Here is a 13,299-nt window from a genome sequence, read left to right as displayed (position 1 = left end):
ATGCCCCCCCCCACCGAGTGCACACATTTTTGTGCACTGAGCCTCTAGTTTAATGAGAAAATCTGTGATCACCTTAAGGGCTGCAACTTTTTTTATTAATCATTATTGAGTGGAATGGAATAACTTTTAACAAACATGGAATTGAGTCAAGCTTATTTACAGAATGTCATTATTTTCATACCATATTTATTAAATGTGCACCATGAGTCAGTCATTACAGAAAAAAAACCATAATTTCCAATCTTTTATTAAATATATACTGAGGCATTATGAAGGTGCTAGAGGTATTATGGTAAATACATCATGAATTCTGTCCCAAGGCACTCACAGTTAAAAGAGGCACCCAGGCCTATATATGTGGAACAATTTGAAAGCCAAGCAAGGTATTGTGTAGTCAAGTGCTACATAATTTGGCAAAGACTGTAAGTCACAAGGCCTATGACTGACAGGAAAGGTCTGGTGTGGGAGGCTGGACTTCATATGAGCCTTGAAGAATGGGGAAGATTTGTATGAATGGAGAGGGACAAATAGGACATTTTCCATCAGGAGAACATGAGCAAAAGCCTTAGAGGTGGAAGAAGCATGATCATGAGCATGGTGAGTTGACAGGATAGTAAGGAACCTAGACTGGCTGAAAGAATGCTGGTGAGCAGTGGAAGATATAGTTGAAAGGGTAGGATGAAACTCAATGAGAAAAACTCCAGAGTCAGATAAAGAGGGTTTAACCTAGTGATCCCCTAAAGGTCTTTGAGGAAGAAGGTGCCATGATAGTTGATGATATGGCTCTGGTGTATTTCATGTGGTTCCTTATGTCATCATTATTCTTTCATAAGCTTTTCCATGACTTTGTCTTTGGTTGCTACTCTGTTTCCATGTTAATTCAGAATGTTTGTTCTCATTTAGAAGAAGCACTGGTTCAACAGATCTTAATGACAAGGAAGTTGGTCCTGGGACCCTGAAGAGCAGCCAGAGCAGTGGTATGACCCCAGTCACTCACAGGTCACCAGCCCCAAGCCCATGCAGCATGATCTCAGTCATCAGTAGAGTAAGTACACAAATGTGAAGGGACATCAGTTTTCTGGGAGTTGACCTCACCACCATGACATTACTGGTTCTCAACTCTCTGTATCTCAGTGCATGTTGTTTAAAATGATTAATGGTAGAAGCTTCTTTATCAGAACTGAACCTCTTGCATCCTTAGCTCCCAACAGGAAGCCTGCAGTAGAAGGAAAGAGAAGGAACAGGTTTAGAGGTGGAATTTGTATGATGAGGGTTTAAGTGGCTATATGGTTTAAACAACATATAAATAATTTTAGAAATCTTTGATTTTGATCCTCCGTGCTACTTTTCAAGATGTTGAATGCACTAAAATTTTTGCAAACTGATTTAAATCAGGAAAAGTAGAATCTTGAAATTATTTTCTAGTTTTCTTTTCTATACATCTGTTAAAATAAGGGGTCAATGCATAATGAATGTTTAAATTGCATAATATATGTGTGTATAACATATGTGTGTATATGGAAGCTGCTCTTTTGAATGAATTAACAACACTAGATTTTTTGAATTAAGCAGAAAACCATATATATATATATATACAAACTTTATATAAAAACTATAGCTTTTTTTAGACAGCTAATATTTCATGAGGGCCTGCTATATGCCAGTCCTGCTCACATAAATACTTGAAGGATCTGAACGAATTAGCCATGTAGGAGTCTGAGGTAAATAATTCCTCCAGGAAATAACACCACTTATATTCAGCAGGTACATTACTGGATGGCTGTTCCAATTACTTATGGGCGACCTCCTTGAAAAATCAGTGGCTTTGCTCAACCAATATCTAAAATATGTTTAATGCCCCTGAAGGAACAACCGGTGCATAGATTCTGAGGTGTATGCATGAGTGATATGCACAAGGAAGAGTAAGACAGTCTGTGTGGCTATTGCTGATGAATGAAGGGAGGAGTACTAAGAAATGAGTTCAGAGAAGTAATAGGGACAGATGGAACCTTGCAGATCACAGTATGCACTTTGGCATTTACTCTGGATAAGATAGGGATAATTAGATGGTTTGAGCAGAGGAGTGACATGATATGGCTTCTTTTTATGCAGGATCTGGGAGCTGTGTTAAGAAGCAGCTGTAGGGGAATAAGAGTAGAAGCCAAAACGCCATGGCAGAGACTGGGCTTCAGGAAAGAAAGAGAAAAATGGAGGTTGTGAGTAATCAGATTCTACAGATTTTTTTTTAAAGGAATAGCCAAAAGGCATTCAGACAGATTTAATAATAATAGATATATTTAAACACTTGTAGTCTAAATTGTACCTGCTGATAATAGAGATGGCATATTTAAAATTTCTTAAATATTTATATTAAGATCTGCAAGCAGTACTACTCAATAGCCAGAAAAATACATGGCTACTTGATAATTATATTCATTTCTTTGGTCACCTAACAAGGAATGATCCTCAAAGTATTTAGGAACTGGTATTGCAGGGAAACTGAACAATCAGAGCAAATACTGGCACAAGTTTAGGGAAATATCTTGGGAGCCCTTATATGCCACACATTAACTGCATTATGGGAAAAACTAGGGTGATGGAGGAGGGAAAGCACAGGGAAGGGAATAGACTGGGAAGGGTGCTATTTATAACTGATACAGAAGTCTTAAAAAATTTAATAGCTGGGCGGCTGGATCTTTGGGTAACAGAAGACTATCAGTTTAATGATCAGTAAGCTAGTCAAGTTTGTTCTCAAAACAAGGATTATCTTCCTAAGTACCATTTTTGAGGGGAAAATGTCACCCTTGTCATGTGCTAATACCCTAAAAATTGACAGCCTCTATATGAATTTTTTTATTAAACAACATTTAGATTTCCCCAACAAAAATTCCCTAGAACTGAGTTGAGTATATGTACATATATTTAGGCAATAGCCTGTGTTGCTCTAACTTTTGCATTCTAGCTGATCTAGTTAGTCTTTTATATGAGACACAAAAAGAAATATTTTCTGTTGAATAAACGTAAGACAGAACAGTAAGAAGCACACTTCTCTTTCATGATGAATGGAAGAAGTATACAGAATGAGATGATAATCAATATAACTTCTCCCAAATTAGTCCCATTTCTCAGCATCTCTTTGTTTTAATATTCTTTTCTTCTTTAGCATGTGAGAAGTAAGTTTTTAAAATGAAAAACTCTTACAACATCAAAGTCTCTAACCTGACCTCTGCTATAATGTAACTTGTCAACTTTAGGTTTCACAGTCTGAATCTCCAGGGTATGTATTGCATGTTAATGACTATACAGTATTAATTGGAAAATTAGTGTTCAATAGTAATTATCCTCCCAGAGTGCCAATTGGAAAATTTCCTGTCAACATAGTTGTTTCTAAGGAAGTTGGTCTTACTTTGTTGGGGAACTCAATGTATGAACAATATTTTGAGGAGTTGGTGAAAACTGACCTAAACTAATTTATCTGTTTGACCGCTGTGACAGTCTTATGATAAATCTAGGTGGTATACAGCAAGTAATTAGGAGCTATATCCTTCCTACTATAGGGAGTATGTATTAGAAAATAATCAAAGACCAAAAACAGTCTATATTGAAGCTGCAGTGATCAGCATGTTAAGCAAATGAGAGTTACATCTCTCTGGAGTGAGTTACATCTCTCTGGAGTGAGTTCATCAAAATGTCCCTCAGTGTATAAGGTATGGGCAACAAGGAGGAAATTCCTTCCTGTAGAATTTTTAAAAGCATTTTTTATTATTATGGAAAATGAATTTTAAAATTTCTTTTATATTTGATCATTAGCACATTGTGGTATCATTTCCATGGACATTTAAACTCGACTCAGTTACTAAAAAGTTCAAAATTATGTTTTTAATGCTCAAGCAATGTTGGAGTGATGTAACAGCCAAGCCCTTATGGGCCCAGGGACATTTTGTACAGAGTTTTCTTTTATTATATGTTACAATGAAAGCAAGTCTCAGACTGAATTCTGCAATTTACACAAGCATTTATTAGCAAGATAGTACCCAAAAATCACCGATTCCTCTAAATTAGGGAAGTACCCATTCTTTATCCTATTATGAACTTTGATAAGCCCTTTGCATGAAAGTTCCATTTCAATAACAATGTAACCAACCAGGTTCTGATCACCTAGCCTGCTAAATGGAAAAGGTGGCATGGTCTTCTATTAAATGGATGTGGAGTAGGTAAGGGGTGGTTGAGGAGAAAGGATGTTGAAAGGTGGACAAGCATAGGGCCATAGTTTTAAGCCTACTCCGAGGGTATGAAGATTGCCAGATTCTTATACATAATTTATGTAAGTTGGAAGTACCTGTATCATTTACTAACCATATAGTAAAATGCTCCCAGATCTTGTATGAAAAATTATTTCCAAAGCCTTCATTAGCATTAGAGAGTAATTATTAATAAGTTTTAGAGTTATATGGACTCCTGAGGAGGGTCCTCCAAATATCAACTATCTTCTAAAGAATATATACTTAAATGTGGCTTTACTGAAGTGTATTTCTGTGGAAGGATTTTAAAGTAAATTATCGTCAATATAATGTTTTTTCTGTTAATGCTTACTTTGTGAGAAGGAACATGGTTTTGAAAATTCTTTGGATTTGGCTGCCATTGAAGGCACCTCAGAGGACTTCACAAAGAATCATTGCACAAACACTTCTGGCACACCTTCCATAGAAGTGCCCAGGGCCTCCCTCTCCTCAGGTGGGTATTTACAATATGACTGCTCTGTTGTACAAAATGACTAAATCAGGTGTAGCTTACTCTTTTCATGCCTTAGAAAAAACTTGTCTATTCTTTTGGACCCATGGTGGTAGGCCCACTCCATAAGAACTACTTATAGGTGGTCCCAGGTGATGTTTTGAGCCTCTTACATTTATGCAAAATCTATTTCCTAAGTGTACACTTGCCAGGCACCACTGCCAAGTTTCAGAGCTATCCTATATAATAAAAGGCTACTAGAAATATGCAAATCGGCCGAACGGCAGAGAACTGGTTGCTATGACACGCACTGACCACCTGGGGACAGACATTCAACACAGGAGTTGGCCCCAGGTGGTCAGTGTATTCCTTCAGGGGGAGTGCCACTCAGCAAGAAGTTGAGCTCATGGCTGATGGGCACAGCAGTGGTGGTGGAAACCTCTCCTGCCTCTATGGCAGCACTAAGGATGTCCAACTGCCAGCTTAAGCCCTGTGGGGAATGGGCCTAAGCCATCAAGCCTAAACTGGCAGTCAGACATCCCCCAAGGGGTCCTGGATTGGAGAGCGTGCAGGCAGCCCCCCCCCCTCGTGAATGCACAAATTTCATGTACCGGGCCTCTAGTACCAAATATAATTGGCTGATTTGATATGAAAGGCAGGGACACTTGCCCAGAGTTCAAGGATATTAACTTTAAAAAAATATTTATTGTTGAAATTATTACACATGTCCCCCTTTTCCCTATTGACCCTTTCTAGCTTGTACCCCCTTCTGTCCCCATGGAACAGACTATCCAATCTCAGAGGGAAGGCAGGGGTGCGTGGGTGGGAAGAATTTAACCCATGGGCATAGACAATAGTGTGATTAAATCAACTTTTTAAAAATTAACAGATTTATTAAAATATAATTTACATACCATAAAATTTATCTGAGTTTTGTCAATTTGCATTAATTTTGATTGTCAGTAGGTATGAATTAATTCTACTATCTTACTTTATATATTCCATTCACCTCGCTTTTGTTCTAGGTTTTATTCTTTCTCTACTGCCTTCTTTTAGATCAGTGGTTCTCAACCTTCCTAATGCTGCGACCCTTTAATACAGTTCCTCATGTTGTGGTGACCCCCAATTTCATTGTTACAAATTGAACATAATTAAAGCATAGTGATTAACCACAAAAACCATATGTAATTATATATGTGTTTTCCAATGGTCTTAGGTGACCCCTGTGAAAGGGTCATGACCCACAGGTTGAGTATTTACAATATGACTGCTCTGTTGTACAAAATGACTAAATCAGGTGTAGCTTACTCTCTTATGGGCATTAAATGCTGTTCTATATTGATGTCTCCCCACCCTTTCCATTTTTTCCCTTCCTTCTAGTTTAGTATATACACCATTTCTCTTTTAATGATTATCTTAGAGTTTTTAATATGCATGTTTAACTTAAATTCTAATTTCTAACATAAATGTTAATTCTTCTTGATTTGGTGGTCAGCAATGCCCTATATCTAGAAAAAATTAACCATTTTGTGGTTTAAATAAAGAATTATTTACAAGCAGTATTAAGGTATTAATAATAACCCCTTTCATTTATATGGTACATTCAAATATATAATTTCACTTCATTATCACAATAACCCAGTGTAGCAGATATTATATTGTAATTTCATTGCCTATGAATAAAGAAACTCTTCAGAGAAATTGGTCATAATTATGAAGTTTAGGTCCCATATGTAGAATTAAAATCATGACAAAATTCTCAACATGAAAATGTTACTTGTTACTTAATGATGATATTTGCATAAAGCCTAAATCTGGATTCTGTCTGCTGAGTCAGAGTCTTTCCTAGACAGGTAGCTCCCAAAATGTTTTCTAAATGAGTGTGGTTATTGTTGCATTTTGCTTAGGATTAGAAAATCAGTTCACCTATTAAATGAAAACTTTTAAACTAGGCTAGAAGTGAACTTCCTAGACCAGTGGTTGGCAAACTCATTAGTCAACAGAGCCAAATATCAAGAGTACAAGGATTGAAATTTCCTTTGAGAGCCAAATTTTTTAAACTTAAACTATATAGGAAGGTACATTCAACTTTAAATTCACAGTTTTAGTCTTCCGTTTTTCTTTGCTTCTTCTTTGTAGCCATCTCAAACAGGGCACCTAAAAAAATGTTTCATTTTATAGTAATAAAGCCACCAACACAAAAGAATTACAATTCTTAAATTGATGACAAAAATGCCTGTAGGATTTGCAGCTGGTTGGAAAAATACAGGTAACTTTATGCTTCGAGTAGGTACTTTTGTCACCCACGCACGATTTACAGACTCGACTAGCACTAACCACTGCACAATGAGACTGCTGACTGACTGGCTCACTCAACTCGTGCATGAATCGCACGTGCCTCCCTCGTGCTGCGTATCCCTTGGCCCACCTGCGCCGCATCTCCTGTCGCCCGACCAACCGACACCCCCCCCACTTCTTCTAACGCCACTTCTTCAAAATAGACTCGCCCAGGCCAAAAAACGACTTCTGCGCATGGGCCACGAAGTTTCAATAGCACTGTACATGCGCGCCCGCATGTGGTATTTTGTGGAAGAGCCACACTCAAGAGGCCAAAGAGCCACATGTGGCTCACAAGCCGCGGTTTGCCGACCACTGTCCTATAGGCTGTATTTCTACTACTGAACACTTCCTGTTTATTGAGTATATACTGTGTCAGGTGTTATGCTAAATACTTCTACTTTATATCACTTACCATTTCAAACTTATTTACTTGATTGCTCTCTTAAATCTTTCTTATTTATAAGCAATGATATCTACATCAGCGGGGCTTTGACATAGAACTATTCTGTGGAAATAAACTGTGTCTTGAAAAGTTTTCCACAACATTACTGACTACTGTATAGTTCTTTAACTTATATTTTCAAAAGAAAGGTATTCTTCTGATTATAAAATGTTCTGGTACCTAAGGAAAATAGAATTTTCTCCCATTTACCTGTAGCCACTCCCTTTTATTTGATTTATAAATTTTAAAATCAAGAATGGTTAATGTTTTATTTTTTCTAAGCTTAAGGGTCCATTCTGAGAGAGTTTTTCAAAATCTATGAGCAAAACAGAAGACTTAAACACCTTAAAATTAGCATTTTGTAATAGAGCATTTAGTTTCCTATGATCAAAGGAGAAATGAATACATCAGTGTTGGTAATTCAGTTCAAGGGAATTTCAAAATGTTATTAAAATGAAAGTATGTTAGCATAAACAGCAGAAAGTTACTGAGTCTGACACTTGCTTTCATAACACTATGTCCCATGCCTACAAAGAATTGGAATAAAGATGAAAGGTTTACAATGAAAAGTGAAAACTTGTAGAAAATAAGGTGATTCATATTTTTCCTTTTCTCTTCCTTCCCCCAGACCAAACTCAATCTGAGTTAGATTTGAATGGGTCATTTAAAGAAGACTTAAAGGATACTGTAAATTTAAGAAGCAAGTATGTCCCTGGGGCTTTAGACAAAGATTTGGTAAGTTGGATACAGAAAAGAGTCCAATGATCATGGGGAAAAGGCATGATATTGTTCAAAACTTGTCCACTTTTACATGAGGATGAGTTGAGGGTAAAGTGAGGATATACAATAATCTCTTTCGATTAGTCTTCACAACCAGCATACAAAAATAACTAAGGAATGATTTAGTAAAGGTAAGAGGTAATCAGATTAATCTGGAAAGATTATCCTTAAGAAACACCTGTTGGGAATTTCAATTCCTACCTAAAAGCACATTACTGAATCTAAACCTGGGAAATGGGAAATATCAACATTTTCTAAATGAAATATTACTGGATTTAATCTGACTATGTATTTTATATGAACATTTCTACATCTCAAGTTATTCTCAATAAACTACTTTCTTGATTAAGACTAAATTATTGGAAAATTAATTTATAAAATGAGAAAGTTGAATTAGATTATTGGTAATGTTCCTTCCATTTCTAATGTTGTGATATTCTGAGTTCTATAATTGCTATAATGCAATTTGAACTCCATGGAAGAAAGATATGACACAAGTATTAAATGACAATAATATAATTTTTCTAAAGCAAGGCAGGAAACTTACAGTTCTAAAACTCAATTTTATTTACTATCTATACTAATTAAAGGGTAATATGCTACTTAGACCGGGAGACCTTCCTGGAGACTGGCCAGGGAGGGCAGTTGGGGGCCATGAGACCAGCAGGGGAGCACAGTTAGGGGTCATGAGGCCGGCCAGGTAGGGAAGTTTGGGGCCATGAGGCCAGCCAGGGAAGGCTGTTGCAGGCCATGAGGCTGGCCAGGGAGGGCTGTTGAGGGCCATGAGGCCAGCAGGGGAGGGCAGTTTGGGGCAAGAAAGTCAGCAGGGGGGATAGTTGGGGGTGAGCAGGCCAGCAGGCAGGGTCATTAGGGGGGATCAGGCAGGCAGGCAGGCGAGTGATTGGGACCCAGCGGTCTCGGATTGTGAGAGGGATTGTGCATAAACTGGTAGTCAGACATCCCTCGAGGGGTTTCAGATTGGAAAGGGTGCAGGCCAGGCTGAGGGACACACCCCTTTGTGCACGAATATTGTGCACTGGGCCACTAGTTGTATAAATAATAAGTATCTTAAAATCCACCACCAAAAAAAAAAAGGAAGCAAATAATGAGATCAAATGGTTTCAAAGTTTACTTGTTCTCAACCTTTACAGAACAGTTAATTCCAATATTATAAAAATGTTTTTGATCTTAAAAACTCTAAAAAATCTTCAAATTCATAGTTTTAAACTATTATAAACTTCACTCTCAAACTTGATTTAAAAATAATTAAAAAACTATAAGTAAAACCTAGCAGTGAATGAAAAATATAGCAATAAGGATAAGTTTTATTCTAAGAATGAATGGAAGAATTAATCTATGTGAAAATATGTATTACATAGCTAATATTTCAATATATTAAAGGAGAAAATACAAAACTATTTTTGCTAGATGCTGAAAACTATTGACAAAATTTAACAGTCATACCTAATAAAAATACAAATTTAATAAAACTAATATAAACCATTGAAATATGATTTTAGCCCTGGCTGGTGGCTCAGTTGGTTGGAGTGTCACCTGGAGCACCCATCTTAACAGTATACACACACACACACACACACACACACACACATGCATACATGCACAGATCAAACACTTTTTAATAAAAAAATAATTTAATTGCCCAAAGTAAATCACCTTAGATATCACCCAGGTCTGTGTGATTCTAAATTTCATTCTCTTTCCATAAAGCTTCCACTAGGAAGGAGGCCCTACTCCTCTGATGATATAATTCAGGTTGAATGGATAGCAAAAGAGGAAAACCTAGAATAGGGCAATTTCTAGATATTTGTATATGATTTTTCAGGTATTTTAAAAAGAAAGTGATTTGGGGAGTGAAGTGACTTTCTAGGAAAACAGTAAACCAAACCACTGATATTTGCCCCCTTCCTTAGGACTCCTCAGAAGAAACTGAAGAAAGTATTGATGATGTAGTGTCCTCCAGGTTTTCTGCAAACACCCACAGCCTAGCAAGTGACCTGTCAAGAGTAAGCAGTTCTCTAATGCACTGGAAGTTTATTCTTTCTCTTGTTGATTTTCTGTTCACTTCCAAAGGGCATATGAATGTTTTTGGGACAATGTCTGTTAGTGAGTTAAGTCATTATAGTCTTCCACTTGTCCTTAGCCCACAGAGTACTTTTTGGTCTAATTTTGTGTAGACTTTTCCTAAGGTTTCTCATTGCTTCCCTCTTCTTCCTTGGTCCTCACATAGGCTTTAAGACCTCTTCAGTCCTTAGTTCAGCTCAAGCCTATAAATTATCTCAATTCTCTGCTGATACATTTCCCTGCCACCATTCTCTCAACTCCCTAATTGTTCTCCACACTGCGGGCAGACATTCTCCTGAAACACATACCAAGTCAGGTTTCTCTCCTATTCAAACAGCATCCATAGTTTCCCACTGCCAACAGAATGAAGACCCTTCTTATTTTAGTGTTCAGGCTTTCTTTAAGAGGTAGCCTTTAGGAACCCCTGCTACCTTTTACCCATCTATATGTCTGTAACTTTTTTCTTTGCTTCTCTAATGTCTATCTGTTATTTTAATACCTTTTTTTTCCTTTTGACCTTCGTGTGACATCCTTAAAGAATTCTCAAGCCAGCTCTGACAAGAAAAGGACCTACCTAAATGTGCCTGATGTTGACTCAGACACTGTGAGTTTTCAATCTTTCCTTCTCCTTCTTTCCAACCATACTTCACAAATTTTATGGTACAGGAAATCTGGTTAGGTGGGCAATTTTCCAGCATATAGCTTTTTCTGATTTGTATTCAATTAACCAGAGGTTCTCTTTTAAAAGGTAAATAAAATGATCAGCCCTAACCGGTTTGGCTCAGTGGATAGAGCATCAGTCTGTGGACTCAAGGGTCCCAGGTTCGATTCTGGTCAAGGGCATGTACCTTGGTGCTGTAAAAAATAAATAAAATAAAAAATAAATAAGTAAAAAATTTAAAAATAAATAAATAAATAAAAGGTAAATAAAATTATTAAAATCCAAGTATCCCCCCCCAAAAAAAAACACACTCATTAAACATTAGAATATGAGGACTAGTCAAAAGATACATGGTCCAAAATTATTTACCATTGATTTACCTTTAGAATAAATACCTCTATTTTATTTTTTTAAATTCTTACCCAATGATATTTTTTCATTGCTTTTAGATAGAGTAGAAAGGAGGGAGGGACGGACAGAGGGAGCAAGAGCAAGAGTGAGAGCAAGAGAAAGCTCTATTTTAAATCACAGCATTGGCTTGGTTAAGAGCATAAAGTTTGGTTAGTAGTAAAATTTCCTTAACTGCCTAAATTTCTCCCAAGCTTAAGCATTTGTGAGTTCTTAAATTTTCTTCCATCTATAGGGCCCCTTGCTTACAGAGGAACTTCTTTGAATAGTGGCTACAGAACAATGTGGTGAGCCACTAATTAGTGATACAAGGAAATAGTGTGAGGTATTAGTTAGGGAAGTCCTCAGACTAAAAATCTGCAGAATGTGTTGTATGTCTTGACCCTGCCAACAATTTCTGTGAGCCAGAATTTTCTCATATATAACATGAGGAGTTTGGGGCTTATTCTTGAAGGCCTTGAAACTCAAATGATAGTTCATGGACTAGCAACATTGCATTACCTAAAACAGATATTCTGAAACTTTGTCAGTTCAGGGAGCCTGCAGTATCTCAGTGATACTATCATGGTGCTCCTGGACCAAAAGTAATACCTGAATAGCCAATTTATTAATTATTTAGGTAAAAAATAAATAAAACAATAAGCACTGGTATCCTAACAATTTAGCCAATTGAAAAAATAATATACATAAACTGAGAGAAAAATAACATTTTATCCATTATTAAATAGCCCTTAATATTTACTAATGGGATATGTGTGTCTGTTGGCACTACATGAATTGTTAAATCTTGGAATCTGATTGGACAGTACCACTTTAATTTCATTTTTGTTTTTTTCAATTCTCACCAGAGGATATTTTTCCATTGGTTTTTAAAGAGAGTAGAAGAGAGAGGGAAAGACAGAGAGAAATACTGATGTGAGAGAAACACATTGATTGGTTGCCTCCTGCATGACCCCTGACAATGGCCCCAGCAGGGAGAAGCCTGCAACCGAGGTATGTGCCCTTGATTGGAATTGAACCCTGGACCCTTTGGTCTGCAGGCCAATGCTCTACCCACTGAGCCAAACCGGCTAGGGCTAATTTCTTGTTCTACATTGATTTTTATGCAATATTTGTGTTTTGTGACAGCAACTGCCAAAAACTCAATTTCACACAGATAGGACTTTATAAAGAATAAATTGTAATTTAATGTTGATACTGCAAACTACTGTTTGTAGTTTATATGTTGTCTGATAGATGACACTATGTTTCCCTTGTAAATTTAAAATACCTGTGTGCCCCTGTGAGTTTACTGAGGTGCTGTGGAATTCCTCGACAAACAGTTTGGAAATTGTGGACCTAGTAGAAAAGCAAAATCTCAAACCCAACCTAAGATAGAATAGATCTGAATACTTGTTTTAATAGATCCGCAGGTGATTTATATGCAATTATGGTTTGAAAAGCATTGATAAAAGCCACCTACTATCATGACAATTCTGTTTCTTTATTTTATGAATAGGAAAGACAAATTAGGTCGCTCACTGGCTCTCTTTAAGTTATAATTTCCAAGTATAGTCCTCCCTCGGTATCCACCTGATGTGTAACCTGTGGATATGGCAGGCTGCCTCTAATTCTGGCATCCTTGGTTTGCTCTTGCCCTTGAATTAAGCCTAGAAGAGATACTAGCCATATGACTCACATCTTGTTCTTTGAATCGTCTTTACTCTTCGTGATTGAAGGAATGTAATGACTTTACATATGTACAGGGTGTAGCTAAAGAAAGTTTACAGTTGTTGTATGGATATTAATACAATAATGAATAAATAATAATACAGGAATAAACTGTTTCCCATACTCATGACTGTAAACCCACTTT

General features: G+C 36.9%; 1 protein-coding gene across 1 annotated transcript in view; it reads left to right on the top strand.

Annotated features, from left to right (window-relative positions):
- Window positions 1–903: 903 nt before the first annotated feature.
- SYTL5 (synaptotagmin like 5) overlaps window positions 904–13,299 on the top strand; it is a gene marked incomplete at its 5' end in the record, with an annotated part of 95,912 nt that continues 83,516 nt past the window's right edge. The window contains 5 exons of the mRNA XM_006768677.2: window positions 904–1,045; window positions 4,605–4,734; window positions 8,142–8,248; window positions 10,225–10,317; window positions 10,914–10,979. Coding sequence (XP_006768740.1) covers window positions 904–1,045; window positions 4,605–4,734; window positions 8,142–8,248; window positions 10,225–10,317; window positions 10,914–10,979 — 538 coding nt within the window. The remainder of the gene's footprint in view (window positions 1,046–4,604; window positions 4,735–8,141; window positions 8,249–10,224; window positions 10,318–10,913; window positions 10,980–13,299) is intronic.

This window comes from Myotis davidii, unplaced genomic scaffold (assembly GCF_000327345.1).
Source record: "Myotis davidii unplaced genomic scaffold, ASM32734v1 scaffold1263, whole genome shotgun sequence".
NCBI lineage: Eukaryota > Metazoa > Chordata > Mammalia > Chiroptera > Vespertilionidae > Myotis > Myotis davidii.
The sequence above is the reverse complement of the archived record's forward strand: the minus strand, read 5'-3'. Positions and strand labels throughout refer to the sequence as shown.